General features: G+C 62.6%; 1 protein-coding gene across 2 annotated transcripts; it reads right to left on the reverse strand.

Moving 5' to 3' along the window:
* Window positions 1-630: 630 nt before the first annotated feature.
* On the reverse strand, window positions 631-4,565 carry KREMEN2 (kringle containing transmembrane protein 2). Of its 2 annotated transcripts, none has more exons than XM_045993879.1 (9): window positions 4,229-4,565; window positions 3,824-3,998; window positions 2,953-3,044; window positions 2,729-2,853; window positions 2,375-2,411; window positions 1,752-2,084; window positions 1,562-1,684; window positions 1,402-1,480; window positions 631-1,157 (listed from the first exon to the last, which is right to left on the reverse strand). In XM_045993879.1, the coding sequence occupies exons 1-9, from the start codon at window positions 4,368-4,370 to the stop codon at window positions 947-949; spliced, it is 1,317 nt and encodes a 438-aa protein (XP_045849835.1). In that variant the 5' UTR covers window positions 4,371-4,565; the 3' UTR covers window positions 631-946. The 2 variants fall into 2 exon arrangements, with proteins under 2 accessions (XP_045849835.1, XP_045849834.1); XM_045993878.1 differs by having other exon boundaries at window positions 2,375-2,528.
* Between the last annotated feature and the right edge of the window lie 7,484 nt (window positions 4,566-12,049).

Below are 12,049 nucleotides of genomic sequence, written 5' to 3' on the forward strand. Positions count from 1 at the left end.
CAGTAAGGTCTAGACCCGGCGCGTCCCCACTCCACGGGCGAGCTCTCCACCCTGCCGACTCAGCCAGAGCGCAGCAAGCCGCGCTGAGATGCCCAGGCCTCTACAGGTGTGTCTGACGCGCCCAGCACCCTCAGGTGATGCCCTACCCTTCTGGCCAGGCTCCCTATAGCCTGGGCTCAGTCAAACTCAATCCCTGTTATTTCCCACTGGGGGCACCTTCAGTTCCACCCAGAAAAGACAGGAAACGGGGGGAAGAGGGAGGGCGGGAGGCCAAAGAAGAAAGGTCGGTCCCTGCCGGGGTTCATCCTAAAGCGGGTCCAGGACCGCGTCCCTTCTCCGGCTTAACCCCGCCCACAACCGGCTTCCTTCTCCTCCCGGTCTCCAGGATCCCGCCCACCCATCCTTACGCCTCCGCTGTTCCTCAGTCTTCAGCATTACAGGCACCTCCAAATCACTCCTTGCTGGGACCCACCTTAGTTTGCATGGACACACCCAACCCTGGCTCCGATACCCTCATTAACATAACCCCTCCCATCAAGCAGGAACTTGCAGAACTCTGTACCAAAATAGGTCCTTTATTCAAAGTCTATAGTTGGTCTTCGACTATTTTTTTTTTTTTTTGACCTTTCACACTTCCCTTAGGGCAGCAGTCCAGGACCACCACCAAGAGGCTCTCAAAGCAACCTGAAATCAGACATCCCCATATCAAGGTTCATGAGGAAAGGAAGCTGGGATTCCTCTTGCCCTTTGGCCTCAACCATCTGGACCCCGAGGGTCAGACCAAGTTCTCAATAGCATCAGATGCTTCCTGTCCAATGTCTGGCCTCCACGGGATGACCAGGGATCGAGCTGCCCTTACAGGGGCAGAGGGTCAACGTAGAGTTGGCATGAAGTCTCAGGTGTCCATCCCTCGGCAGAGGGTCCAGTGGACCCTGGGGTTCCCGAGTCAGAGAGCAGAGATGAGCGAGCGCAGGGAACTCTGGCTGGAGGCGCTCAGGGGCCGGTAACTCGCGGCTAGACCCACAGCCTGAGAGTCGCCGGGAGGGCAGGGCAGGGCCACCCCTCGAGGCCGGCGGTACCACACAGCCCAGCTTCTCCCGGGGCCCCGGGAAGGCCCCAACGCCGGGGGACCTTTTCCCGGAGCCAGCAGACAGCTCCTAGAGAGGGAGCAGACGTCAGCCGAACCCTCAACCAATCTTACCTCCAGCGTCCTGCTTCACCTGCGATCCCACGCGCGACTCCCTGTGTGGACGCAAGGCTTCGGCCCTCAAGAACCCAGGATTTCCTCCCAGCCCTGTTCCCCTTGGAGGCCTCAGCTTCCCAGCAGGGTCCCCCCACCCCCACCTCCCCACCCCCTGCCACCGAGGCGTCCGCCCTCAGGCCCTGCCCCAGGGGGCGCACCGTCGGCGAAGCAGGCGCAGCAACGACAGGAGCAGCAGCAGCAGCACCGAGACGGCCGTCACCGTCGAGAAGACCCGGGCTGCGGGCGCACGGTGCTGTGAGGACGGAGTCTGGAGAGGGCGGCCCCCCAACTCCCTCGCGCCTCGCACGCCCGCCTCACCTCCCATCGCGGCCTCCGGAGCCCCGGGCCGGGGGCTGCAGCTGACGTTGGCCCAGTCGGGGGGCGCCGCTGGGGTCTGCGCCGAGCCCCTGGGCTCCGGGTGGTCCGCGGCGTCCTGCAGCCCTGCGGAGAGAAGTGTGAGGCGGGGCGGCGGCGCGGCGGGCGGGGGCGCGACCCGGCGGGCGCTCACCGCGGTAGGTGAGCGCGAAGCCCTGCGCGTGGCCGCGCGCGTCGCTGCGGAAGGTGAGCAGCAGCGCGGCGGCGCGCAGGCGCAGCGGCCCGGGCGGAGGCGGGCGGGCGCCGTCGAAGGCGCGGAGCAGGCTGCCCGAGGCGGCGTCGCGCAGCTCCAGCCGATCGCGCGGGTCGGCCAGCTCGAAGAGGCGGAAGGTGAGCTCCAGCGCGGCGCCCGGCGGGCTCAGCGCCCAGCTGCAGTTCCGGTCCGGCCCGTACTCGTCCGGGAAGTCCGGGGAGTAGACGACGCCCTGAGGAGCGGTCCAGTTGCCCTGGCAGGAGCCCACGGACACTGTGGGCGGGGCCGGCCGTCAGAATCCCGGGGGCTCCTCCTCCTCCCCCGCGGGGCCTCGACCCCAGATCTGTCCCCCTGCCACCTGAGCCGGGGCCCACTCCTTCCGTGGACCGTGGCTCCCCTCCTCAAGCCCCACCCTCAACCCAGGCCCCGCCTCTGACCCCCAGGTTCGGCCCGGTCCCCACTTCTGCGCGCCTCAGATCCCGCCCCCTAGGAGGGCATCGCGCTCCCCGGTCTCACCCAGACTCCAGCGCTCCCCAGGGCTCTCTTCCCCGCTCACTCCTCACCTTCGTAGATACCCAGACGCCCATCGCCACCGCACAGCTGGCCCGGGTGGCCGAAGCAAATCTGGTCACAGTCGGTAGCTGGGGCCGGGCGTCCCCGGTCCAGGTCGCTTGCAGAGCCACAGAAGCAGGCATAGCCAGCCTCCACGCCCGCCAGCTGGGAGCACAGACTGGGTGACCCCAGAGGCAGTGGTTGGGGCGGGGGTGGGGTAGTGGGAACCTAGGGTCTGGGTCGCGAGTGAGAATTGGACCGGAGGTTCCAAAATCAGTGCCAGGGTTTGACGTCAGGGTTGGGAGTTGATTTGGTGCCGAGGACAAGTTCAGGGTGCCGTTCTGGGCGGGAGGTGGGGGCAGTACCTGGTAGCCCTTCATGCGGCAGAAGCGAAGGCACACCTGCACCGTGAGCTTCGTTGAGGTGCCGCTGGGGCCGCTGAGGGCGGGGGGTGCCCCCGAATCCACGAAGCAACCCAGGTATCCGGGCACTGAGGGGGCAGCGGAGTCGGGCTTTGTCGGGTGCCCCAGAAGAGAACTCTACTGGGGCAGCCCAGCGTTCCCACCCTTGTCCAACCGGGCCCACTCACTGTGGCACGTGGGGATGTCGCAGTAACGCCAGTAGATCCCCTCCTCTGTCTCGGCTACGTAGCACCAGGGCTGCACGTCTCCGTCGGGGTTCCTGCTCGAGGAGGACAAGTGGTCCTGATCCAGCCCCCCCAAAGCCTGCAAGTCCCGGGCCCCACCCCACGGCCTATCCGCAAAATGGCCACTGTGTGTGTTAGAATTTGTGTTCCTCTCCGTCGCACAAATTCTGGTTTGTCCCACGTGCTTTGGGACTTCCAAAGGGGTGGGTGGGAAGTCCTTAAAGAGGGCCTGAGGGCATATTTTGGGCTTCAGCTGTTGCTGGGACGTGACCTTATACATAAGGACTTTGAGGCCACCAGACGTGTTGTCCCCAACTCTGCCGTGGGCCTCAGCCACTTCCCTTGCCTTGGGACCCTGCTTTAGAGCAAAAGTGCTGAACCCTGAGCTTTGTGGTGTCCTCCCGCTCAGGTCCAGACATCAGTTGTGGCTCGCAACCCCCAACCCCTCCGGAACGAGTAGAGCCCCTCAGATCAGTTGTACGGCGAGGACCGGCCCCTCCCACCAGGGCTCGCCTCCCCACCCCCACCCCCACCCCCGACTGGGTCCCGCGGGAGCGGCCTCCTTGAACGCCCAGATCCGACCTGAGACGCCAGAGTTTGGGCACCTAAGGCGGGTCCCATGCGCGACAGTGTTCTGAGCGTCCAGCCCCGCCCCCAGGGTGGCTGGGCCTCGTCCCTCGCAGAGGCTCCGCTCCCAGCCCCTCGGGGTGGACTTCGTATCCGCCGCAGAGCCCTCCAATCCCCCTACAACTCGCCGGGCCAACGCCGTCTCTGCGGCGCGCAGCCCCGCCCCCAGCGCAGGCCCCGCCCTCACCGGCAGAAGTTGTGCGGGCCCAGTCCCCAGCGGCCTTGCGGGTCGCTGGCGCTGCTGTAGCTGTGCTGCTGCGTCTGGTCCCAGAAGAGGCACGGGCGGCCGGCCCCGCGCGGCCCCGTCCGGTTCTGGTGGCCGCGGTAGTCGGCGCCATTCACCTGGAAGCACTCGGACAGGCCTGCACGACGACCGCGGGGACTGGGGGCGTCCGGACCTTCGCCCGCATCTTCACCGCCCCCCCCCCCGGACTCCAACTGCCCCGCCACCCCGCCCCCGGCTGCCCAGACAGCGCTGCTCAGCTGCCCCTGCCACCTGCTCCGCTCCCTCCTCAGCCTCCGGACCTGGGTCCTAGGCGTGAAGGTAGAGGACAGAGTGGTGACCACGGCTCAGAGTTGGGCCAAGACTCACCTGGGCTGTGCAGGCTCCCCGCGGAGGCCCCGCGTGGCGGCAGCAGCGGGAGGAAGAGGAGGAGAAGGAGGAGGCCCCCCGGGGCTCGTGCGTCCATCACCCCCAACCAAAGAGAGGTTGCACTGGCCGGCGCACGGTCCATGCCGCCCCCGGGGTCGCTCCGGGGTCTTCCAAGCGACCTGGGGGGGGCGTTGTCCTCTGACCGTCTGTTCTCGTCCCACTCTGGGAGGCGCTCTCCGTCTAAGGCGGTCACTCCCGCGGGTATTTATCTCCAGGGTTTCCACCCCTGGAGGTGTCTCTTTGCCCCCGTGTCCCCACTGGGGGTATCTCCGGGGTTCTCTGACCAGGAGCCGTCTCCGTCACTGCCCCTCAGTGCTCCGGGTCTTGCCTCGGCTTCCACGCCCGCCCCCTCCCGCTGCGCCTTGCTCTCTGAGCCTCCCTCACTCAGGTCTCTAACGCACTGGCTCCTGCCCCCCTCGCGTCCCTCTGTGGGTCCCTCCCCCTTGAGTCCCTCCCTCCCCACCCCATCCCCCGAGGCCGGGAAGCCCCGCCCGAGACTGGAGCGGAGGCAGCAGGTCCAGACGCCTCCCACGCCAATCCCCCCCCAACCCACTGCCCCGGGACCCTGGGTGTCCCGGCACGCTTCTCCCCACCCTTCCCCCTCTCAAGGTCCGTGCAGGTTCTAGGGGTGTGTGGAGGAGGACAGGTCACGCTGGTGGACAGACAGACCCTAATGGGAGTGATACGCGACCCTCTCCCGAGGCCACACGCCCCTGGGACACCCCAGAGTCTCCTGTTCACAGGCACCCTTGATTCAAGGGTACGCACGCACTCTGTCTGTCACCCATTCATTGTCGGAAGCTCCAACGCACACCCTCTTTCGGATCCTCGCGTCCCTCTTTCCAAGTACCGAAGGTCTCCGGTTTGACGGAGGAAGTGCCACTCCCTGCCCCCGCGCCCGCGAGACAGGCGGGAATGGTGGACTTTCAATCCCGGACAGGCAGGGGCAGCTGGTGTCTGGGGAGGAAGGCAGCTGTGCCCCTGGTCCCAGCCTGTCCCCTCCTGTCTTCCCCCTTCTTTCCGTAGGACCCCCAGCCCAGGCTCGCCTGAGCCCTCGCAGCGCAGTGGAATTCCCCCAGCGGAGCCCCCCCTGCCCCCAACCTGGCGGGGGAGGGGGAGGGGAGCAGGCCCAGGCAGGCGTGGGGGGAAATTCCCCGCCCCCTCCCCCCGGGCCCGACTCCTCCGAATCCTCTGATCTCCCAGCGCCGCCCGCCGGCTGCCCCCAGGGCTTGGGGGGAGGCCAGCGCAGGTGCGTGGGAGGGCGGGGGCGGGCGCCGGGGAGGAGACGGGTGGTAGCTGGGCCCGAGCGGCTCCGCCCCGCCCAGATCCCTCGCCCCTCAGTCCAGCCTCCCCACCGCTCCCCAGGCCCTCACCAAGATGTCCAGCCCCGACGGACCTGTGCCCGCCCATAAGATCGGGGGCGCTCAGGAAGGACTCTGGAAAGGCCAAGATGTGGGTGGTGACGATGGGACGGGAGACCTAGCAGTTAGTGCCCCAGTGATGAGGTTCCTGGATCCTAGGGGCGGGCAGCCCACGGGGTGAACATTCGAAGCGGGGGGGGGGGGGGGGGGGGGGGGGGGGCTTGTTGAAACTCGGATTGGACACCAGGGTCGTCTCCTGGGGAAGCCTTCTCAGCGGCCAGGCTGGCCAGGGCTCGACTCCCAGTGCCCCGGCCCCACTGAGTGCTGGACTGGGAGTCTCAGCTGCTCGTGCTAGCCCAGTACAGACAACCTGTCTAAGCGCCCCCTCCCCAACCAGGGGACAACCTGTGACTACCCTTTGACCTGGGCCCCTTCTCCCAAGGGGGTTACCGAGAGAGGCAGTGGGTGCTGTGGCTTGTAGGTGTCCCCCCAAGTCTCTGGCCCACAGGGAGCCTCAGGGGCCTGCAGGCCTGGGCCATGGCCTCTGTAGTGGAGGGGCATGGGGAGCATTACCTCCACGGTCACGGGCTGCCCAGGAAAGGGCTAGGTGGGGGGACAGGGATAGTGGTCAGTAGGGACAGTAGAGTAGGAACTGGCTCCCGTCCCGGCAGGGACGGACCAAGCCGTCCATGCAGTCTACTTACTGTACTGCGGCTGCCCACTCCCAAGGGCTCCGTCTCCCACAGAGGAGCTCCTGGAGGAGCGGGAGGGGGTGCTCAGATCCAGGACTGGGGCACTGAGAGGAGGGGCAGTGTCTCCTTGCAAGCTCTGGTCCCAGATGACTCACAGAGCCTCAAATTAAAGAAGATCTTGGCCCTCACCTTGTCACTTACAGAGCGTTCAGGAAGGCTAAAGGGCCCCACAGTCTCGATCAGGATGCCCCCTTGATCCCTCCAGAACAACAGTCCTGCTGTGGGGGGAGGACTCTGTCCCTCCTACCTGCTCCGGCCCTCCGCCTGCGTTTCCTGATCCTGGTTCCTCCAGCTCCCACTGTAAACACTGAACTTCGCTTCCCCGCCTCCCTTGCATTTGACTATGGGAATGAGTTCAGGCCAATGGGTGTGGGCAGGAGTGATGCCTCCTGGTACTGAAAGCCAGGGCCCAGACCAGCAGCATCAGCATCCCTGAGGCGCTTGTTAGAAATGCAGATTCTCGGGCTCCAGCCCAGACCTCCTTCGTCAGAACCTGCATGTAACAAGGTCTCCAGGTTTGCAAAGCGCACCTGGAGATCTCCACCGCTCACTCTCCTACCTTCAGCAATTAGATGTGGGAGAGCCCAGGGCCTGGGGAGGGTGGAAGGAGCTGGATTCCTGGTGCCCTGGTGGAAGGTGCCCACCAACCAGAAGTGGGAAGATGCAGGAGAAATAAACATGTGTTGTGCAGCCGCTGAGACTGGAGGCTTGCTTGTTACGCCAACTGGCACAACTTAGCTCCCCCGACCCACCTCCTGCCCCATCTAAGTTACTGTCTCCTCTATTGCTTTCCCAGGGCGCATCCTAGCAGAGTCCCACAGACTGGGGACCAGAGTCCGGAGACTAAGCCATCAGCAGGGAGGGCTCCTTCTGCGAGCTGTGAATGCGGATTTGTTCAATGCCTTTCCACTAGCTTCCGGAGGTTGTTTGGTCGTCACAGGTGTTCCTTGGCTTATAGAAGAATCACCTGGATGTCTGGCTCGGTTTTCACATGGTGCTCTCCCTGTGGGTGTGGCTCTGCATCCAAATTTCCCCTTTTTATAAGGCCACCAGTCATACTGGCTCAGTAGCTCACCCAAGGCCTATGACCTCATTGTAACTAATCACAACGGCAATGACCTACTTCCAGCTAGGACCCCACTCTGATACTGGGGGTTAGGACTTCCGCACATGAACGGGAAGGTGGGAAGCGCACAAGTCAAGTCATGACAGCTCGTCTCTTGTCCCTTTTCCATCTTTACTGCCACTTCCCTAGCTGGGCCACTATTGTCTCTTCCTTGGACAAATCATACTCCAAACTGACGTCCAGCTCCCCACTCTAACCCTCTACAACCCCACTGGCAGCCAGAGTCTCTTGTGGGGCGGGGGGAATTAACTGCAAGAACCTTCTGGCTCTTGGCATCCACTCATTTTTTTTTCCCAGTAGTAAACACCACCTAACATTAACTTTATCATCTTAGCCATTTTGAAGATTTTTTTTTTTATTTGACAGAGAGAGAGATCACAAGTAGGCAGAGAGGCAGGCAGAGAGAGAGGAGGAAGCAGGCTCCCTGCGGAGCAGAGAGCCCAGATGCGGGGCTGGATCCCAGGACCCTGAGATCATGACCCGAGCAGAAGGCAGCGGCTTAATCCACTGAGCCACCCAGGCGCCCCCTTAGCCAATTTGAAAGGAACATTTCAATGACGTTAAGCATATTCGCATCCTTGTGCAATGCTGAAGCTCTCTCTCATCAAACACTAATTCCCCTTCCTTCTCCCAGCCCCCCAGAACCACCTTTCTACTTCCAGTTTCTGTGATTTTTTTTTTTTACTACTTTAGGTATTCCTTAAAAGTGGAATCACAAACATGACAGATTTCCCTCTTTTTTTTTAAGGCTTCGTGATAGCCCATGGTATGGCTAGACCACATTTTCTTTATCCATTTATCTGTCGATGGACATTTGGGTCACCTCCACCAGCCAGAGTCCAACAGATGCGGGACAGGGGCCTGAGCAGGACCCTCACTTGTCCCCACCCCTTCCCACTTTACTCACTCAATCACATCTTCAACAGATATTTTTTGAGCACTTGCTAGGTGCAAGGCAAATACTCCTCCTTTCTCTCAAGCACTGGGGAAACGAGGCCAGAGCCCAAGGCTCAAGCCTGGGCCTTATCTCCAAAGCTGAGGGGCCCTTCTAGTGCCCTCCGAGCCCTTGGGGGGACAGTAGGGTGGGCAGCCACAAGGGTCTGGGCTCTGCAGGGCTGTGGTGAGGATATGGCCCAAGGCCAGAGGCTGCCCTGTCCTTGGCTGGTTGCCAGAGGACGCCCTGCCCCTGCACCTCTGGGTTTTGGTCCTTGAACCAGGTGTCATACTGATGTGGAAACCAGAGAGAACACCCAGGCCAGGTGCCGCGTGATGGGACTGCTCTCTAGAAATGCCCCCGGCTATCTGGATATCATGCGGATGGACTGCAGAAAGGGGACACCAGAGCCTGCTGTGGTCAAGCTGGCAGGTGGCTGGGGCTCGGGATGGGGATGTTTATTAACATAAGGACCAACTGAAGGGTTGTCTTTAAGAGCGCCTTAGCTGGGCTGCGGAGTGACTGTGTCCCTCTGAAATCCGCATGTTGAAACCCTAATAAAATGTGATGATCTTAGAAGGTGGAGCCTTTAGGAGGTCAGAGTGCAGCCTCCCAGTGGATTAGTGCCCTTAGGAGCAGAGGTAGGTAGCTGGTTGGCCCCCGCCTCGTACGAGGACCCTGCTAGAAGGCAGCCGTTGTACCTCAGGAAGGAGGCTCTCTCGGGGCTCGTTGGCACCCGCACTCTGATCTCAGGCTTCCAGCTTCCAGGCCTCTGAGGACTAGGTGGGCCTTGTTTGGGCGCGCCCCACCCCCCAGCTATGGTATTTGTTACGACAGACACCTGTCTGGATTCCCCCAAACTGCCCAGCACCAGAGAAAGGAACCCCACCAGCCTGACCACGGAGGGAAAGACAGGGGGAGAACGAGTGAGACTAACAGGTCTGGGGTTTCTTTTCGGGGTGGTGAATATTCTAGAATTAGATGGCTGGGACGGACGCGCCACTCGTGAATATACTGAGGGCCACGGAGTCGCACACTTGGAATGCATGAACCGGATGGCGTGTGGGTGACATGGTGACAGGCAGTTGGCGCTGGCGGGCACTCACAGCTAACAGGCTCCTGTAGCCGCTGCTCCCCGTTTTTAAAAGCAGAGCTCCTTGGGGCGCCTGGGTGGCTCAGTGGGTTAAGTGACTGCCTTCGGCTCGGGTCATGATGTCAGGGTCCTGGGATCGAGTCCCGCATCAGGCTCCCAGCTCCATGGGGAGTCTGCTTCTCGCTCTGACCTCCCCTCTCATGATCACTCTGTCTCTCTCTCAAATAAATAAATAAGTAAATAAAAGTGGAGCTCCTTGTTGAGACGTCTGTTATCCCTGGCGAACTTTTGTAAACAATTTCATAACGGAAGCCTAATTTCATAATTGTCGCTCACCGTCACAGGAAGGGGCAGAGGCGCACTCACGACCAGCTCCATGCGGTGCAGACATCCTGAGATCCGGTTTATTGGGGGAAACAGCAGCAGAGCAGCAGCAGGGAAGGAGGCGAGCACTGCCTGCCGGTCTGTCTCACCCATGGAGGCGCCAGCTTCCGAGGACCTGCCCCCCCCACCCCAGTGCACTTTGCGCTGTGACAGGACAGGGCAGGGGGCATCTGGGTGGCCCGGCAATGGTGGAGGAAGCGGACGTATGGGAGGAAGCCTCTGGAGCCGGAGCTGTATCCAAGTTCCTGTCCATGTGGGTGTCCTCAGGCAACAGGGACCATCCGTCCTCTGAAGTCAGCGCAGGAGCAGGGAGGGGACAAGCATACAGCCCTTGCCAGCATGGACGTCCAGGGGCGAGGAGAAGCCCGCGTCCCTCTGTGACTCTCCTTGTGCTGCATCCTGGAGCCTGGCCAAGCTGAGGGGCATGGGACGTGGGACGCAGGAAGTCACTGTCTTTGCAGGGAGCCGGCTGGGGAGGCTCCCTCCCCAGGGGGTCACGGCTATCCGGACTCAGTGCTTCTCACGGGAGCACCTCACGGCTGGGTGCGGCACCCCGTCCAGAGGGGCTGAGCCACGGTGGCCACTCCCGTGGGCATGCGTCCTTGTGATACAAAGATGGACCCGGGATTGGGGTGTCCTATCCCACAGGGCTGTGTGTTTGGCCTTGGCCGTGGGCAGTTCACTGTCGCAGGGCAGCGGGTTTCATGGCCAAGAGCACTCCTCAAACCCTAGCCCCTGTGTAGAGTGTCCTCTGCTGAGGGGTCCTCCGGCAGACAGCTCCCGCCTGGGAGGGGGACTGCTGTCCCCAGACCGTCTTCTTGACTGCTGCCAAGGCTGCTGGGCGAGGGCCCCGGGAAGCTGGTAACCGGCTCAGCTGATGGGCCACGACTCGCCTGAGAAGGGAGCCAGGGTCTGAACTGAGGGTCTAATTTGCCCTGCCCTTGGGGGAGCCATTTCCATTTTAAGCTTTCCATGAGAAAGACGGGGCCCAGGGTGAGGGGCAGCCACAGAGAACCAAGGCCTCTCTTTCAGTGACAGGAGGGTCATGGCCAGCAGGGGCTGCAGCGCCCCCGCAGGTGGGGAGCAGACCCCTCACCAACGGCTCCAGAGGACCCCACCTGCTCTTGGCCCAGCCCACATGGGGACCAGGTGAGCTGGCACAGCCTCCTGCGTCGGGGTCTCTTCTGGGGGTGCCCAACCCAAATCACTTCTGACCTCATGGCACTGAGACACGGTGCGCGTGGCTTCGTGGTGGCCACTGTGGACGCACATACCAGTTCTACTCAGTGAGGTATAAAACAGGGTTTATTGGCAGGAAATCTATAAGCAGAGGGATGGGGGGGGGCGTCCCAAGCTGTTGCTGTCCCACAGCCGGACAGCAGGCCCCACGGCCAGCTTGGCAGGAGAGAGGGGGCCTGCGGCTGTGTGCTCCCCCCCGCAATTATGCACGGATTAGAGCATGGACGCAAGGACGCTCACTGTCAAGGCTGTGGCCCAGTTAGCAAGCAGCCGCCTTGGGATCTCCTTCTCCTTGGCCGTCAGGCGGGCCCGCCGTAACGCTACCAGACTGGAGAAGGGGATGGGGCTCCACCGCCATCAGGCCCACCTCTCCTCCTGCATCAGACAGGTGTGGACCACCCAGGCAGCGCTGGACGGGTAGTGTCTGTCCAGGACTGGCTTCCTGGCGATGTCCAGGCTGGCTCCCGCGGCCAGGAACGACACCTACGATGGGGACGGCGACGCTGTATTTAAGTCGGAAGACAGCAAAGGAGAGAAACTCCGACGGAGGCTGTGGCGAGGCCTCTGCTTTGGCCGGCTCTGCTATGGTGAGGGATGGCTGCAGCCCAGCTGGGGGGGCCCAGGAGCACAAAGGGCTGCCCCCCCAGCCCTGCACCTGTCTGGGGAAACCCATGGGGAGGTCGCTCCGGAAGGGCAGCTCAGTGGGAAGCAGCAGCGACTTCAAATGTGGCCCCACCAGACTGGACTGTCCTTAGCAAAGTCAAGTGCCCTGACAACAGACAGGTGTCCACGGCTCGGAGCAGCAGAGCAGTGAAGGCGCGTCTTTGTGGAAAGAAGCTTCTTCGGGTCTTCCGTGGGCCGGGACCTTGCCC

The sequence above is a fragment of the Meles meles genome, chromosome 21 (genome assembly GCF_922984935.1).
Source record: "Meles meles chromosome 21, mMelMel3.1 paternal haplotype, whole genome shotgun sequence".
Taxonomy (NCBI): Eukaryota; Metazoa; Chordata; class Mammalia; order Carnivora; family Mustelidae; genus Meles; species Meles meles.

Excerpts from the sequence above, each read along its gene's own strand:
- KREMEN2 (XM_045993878.1), bottom strand. The coding sequence starts at position 4,370 with ATGGACCGTGCGCCGGCCAGTGCAACCTCTCTTTGGTTGGGGGTGATG. Across the intron at positions 3,045-3,823 it reads GGCCCGCACAACTTCTGCCG|GAACCCCGACGGAGACGTGC; the intron begins GTGAGGGCGGGG and ends CTCCTCGAGCAG. Across the intron at positions 2,529-2,728 it reads GCCGCATGAAGGGCTACCAG|CTGGCGGGCGTGGAGGCTGG; the intron begins GTACTGCCCCCA and ends CTGTGCTCCCAG.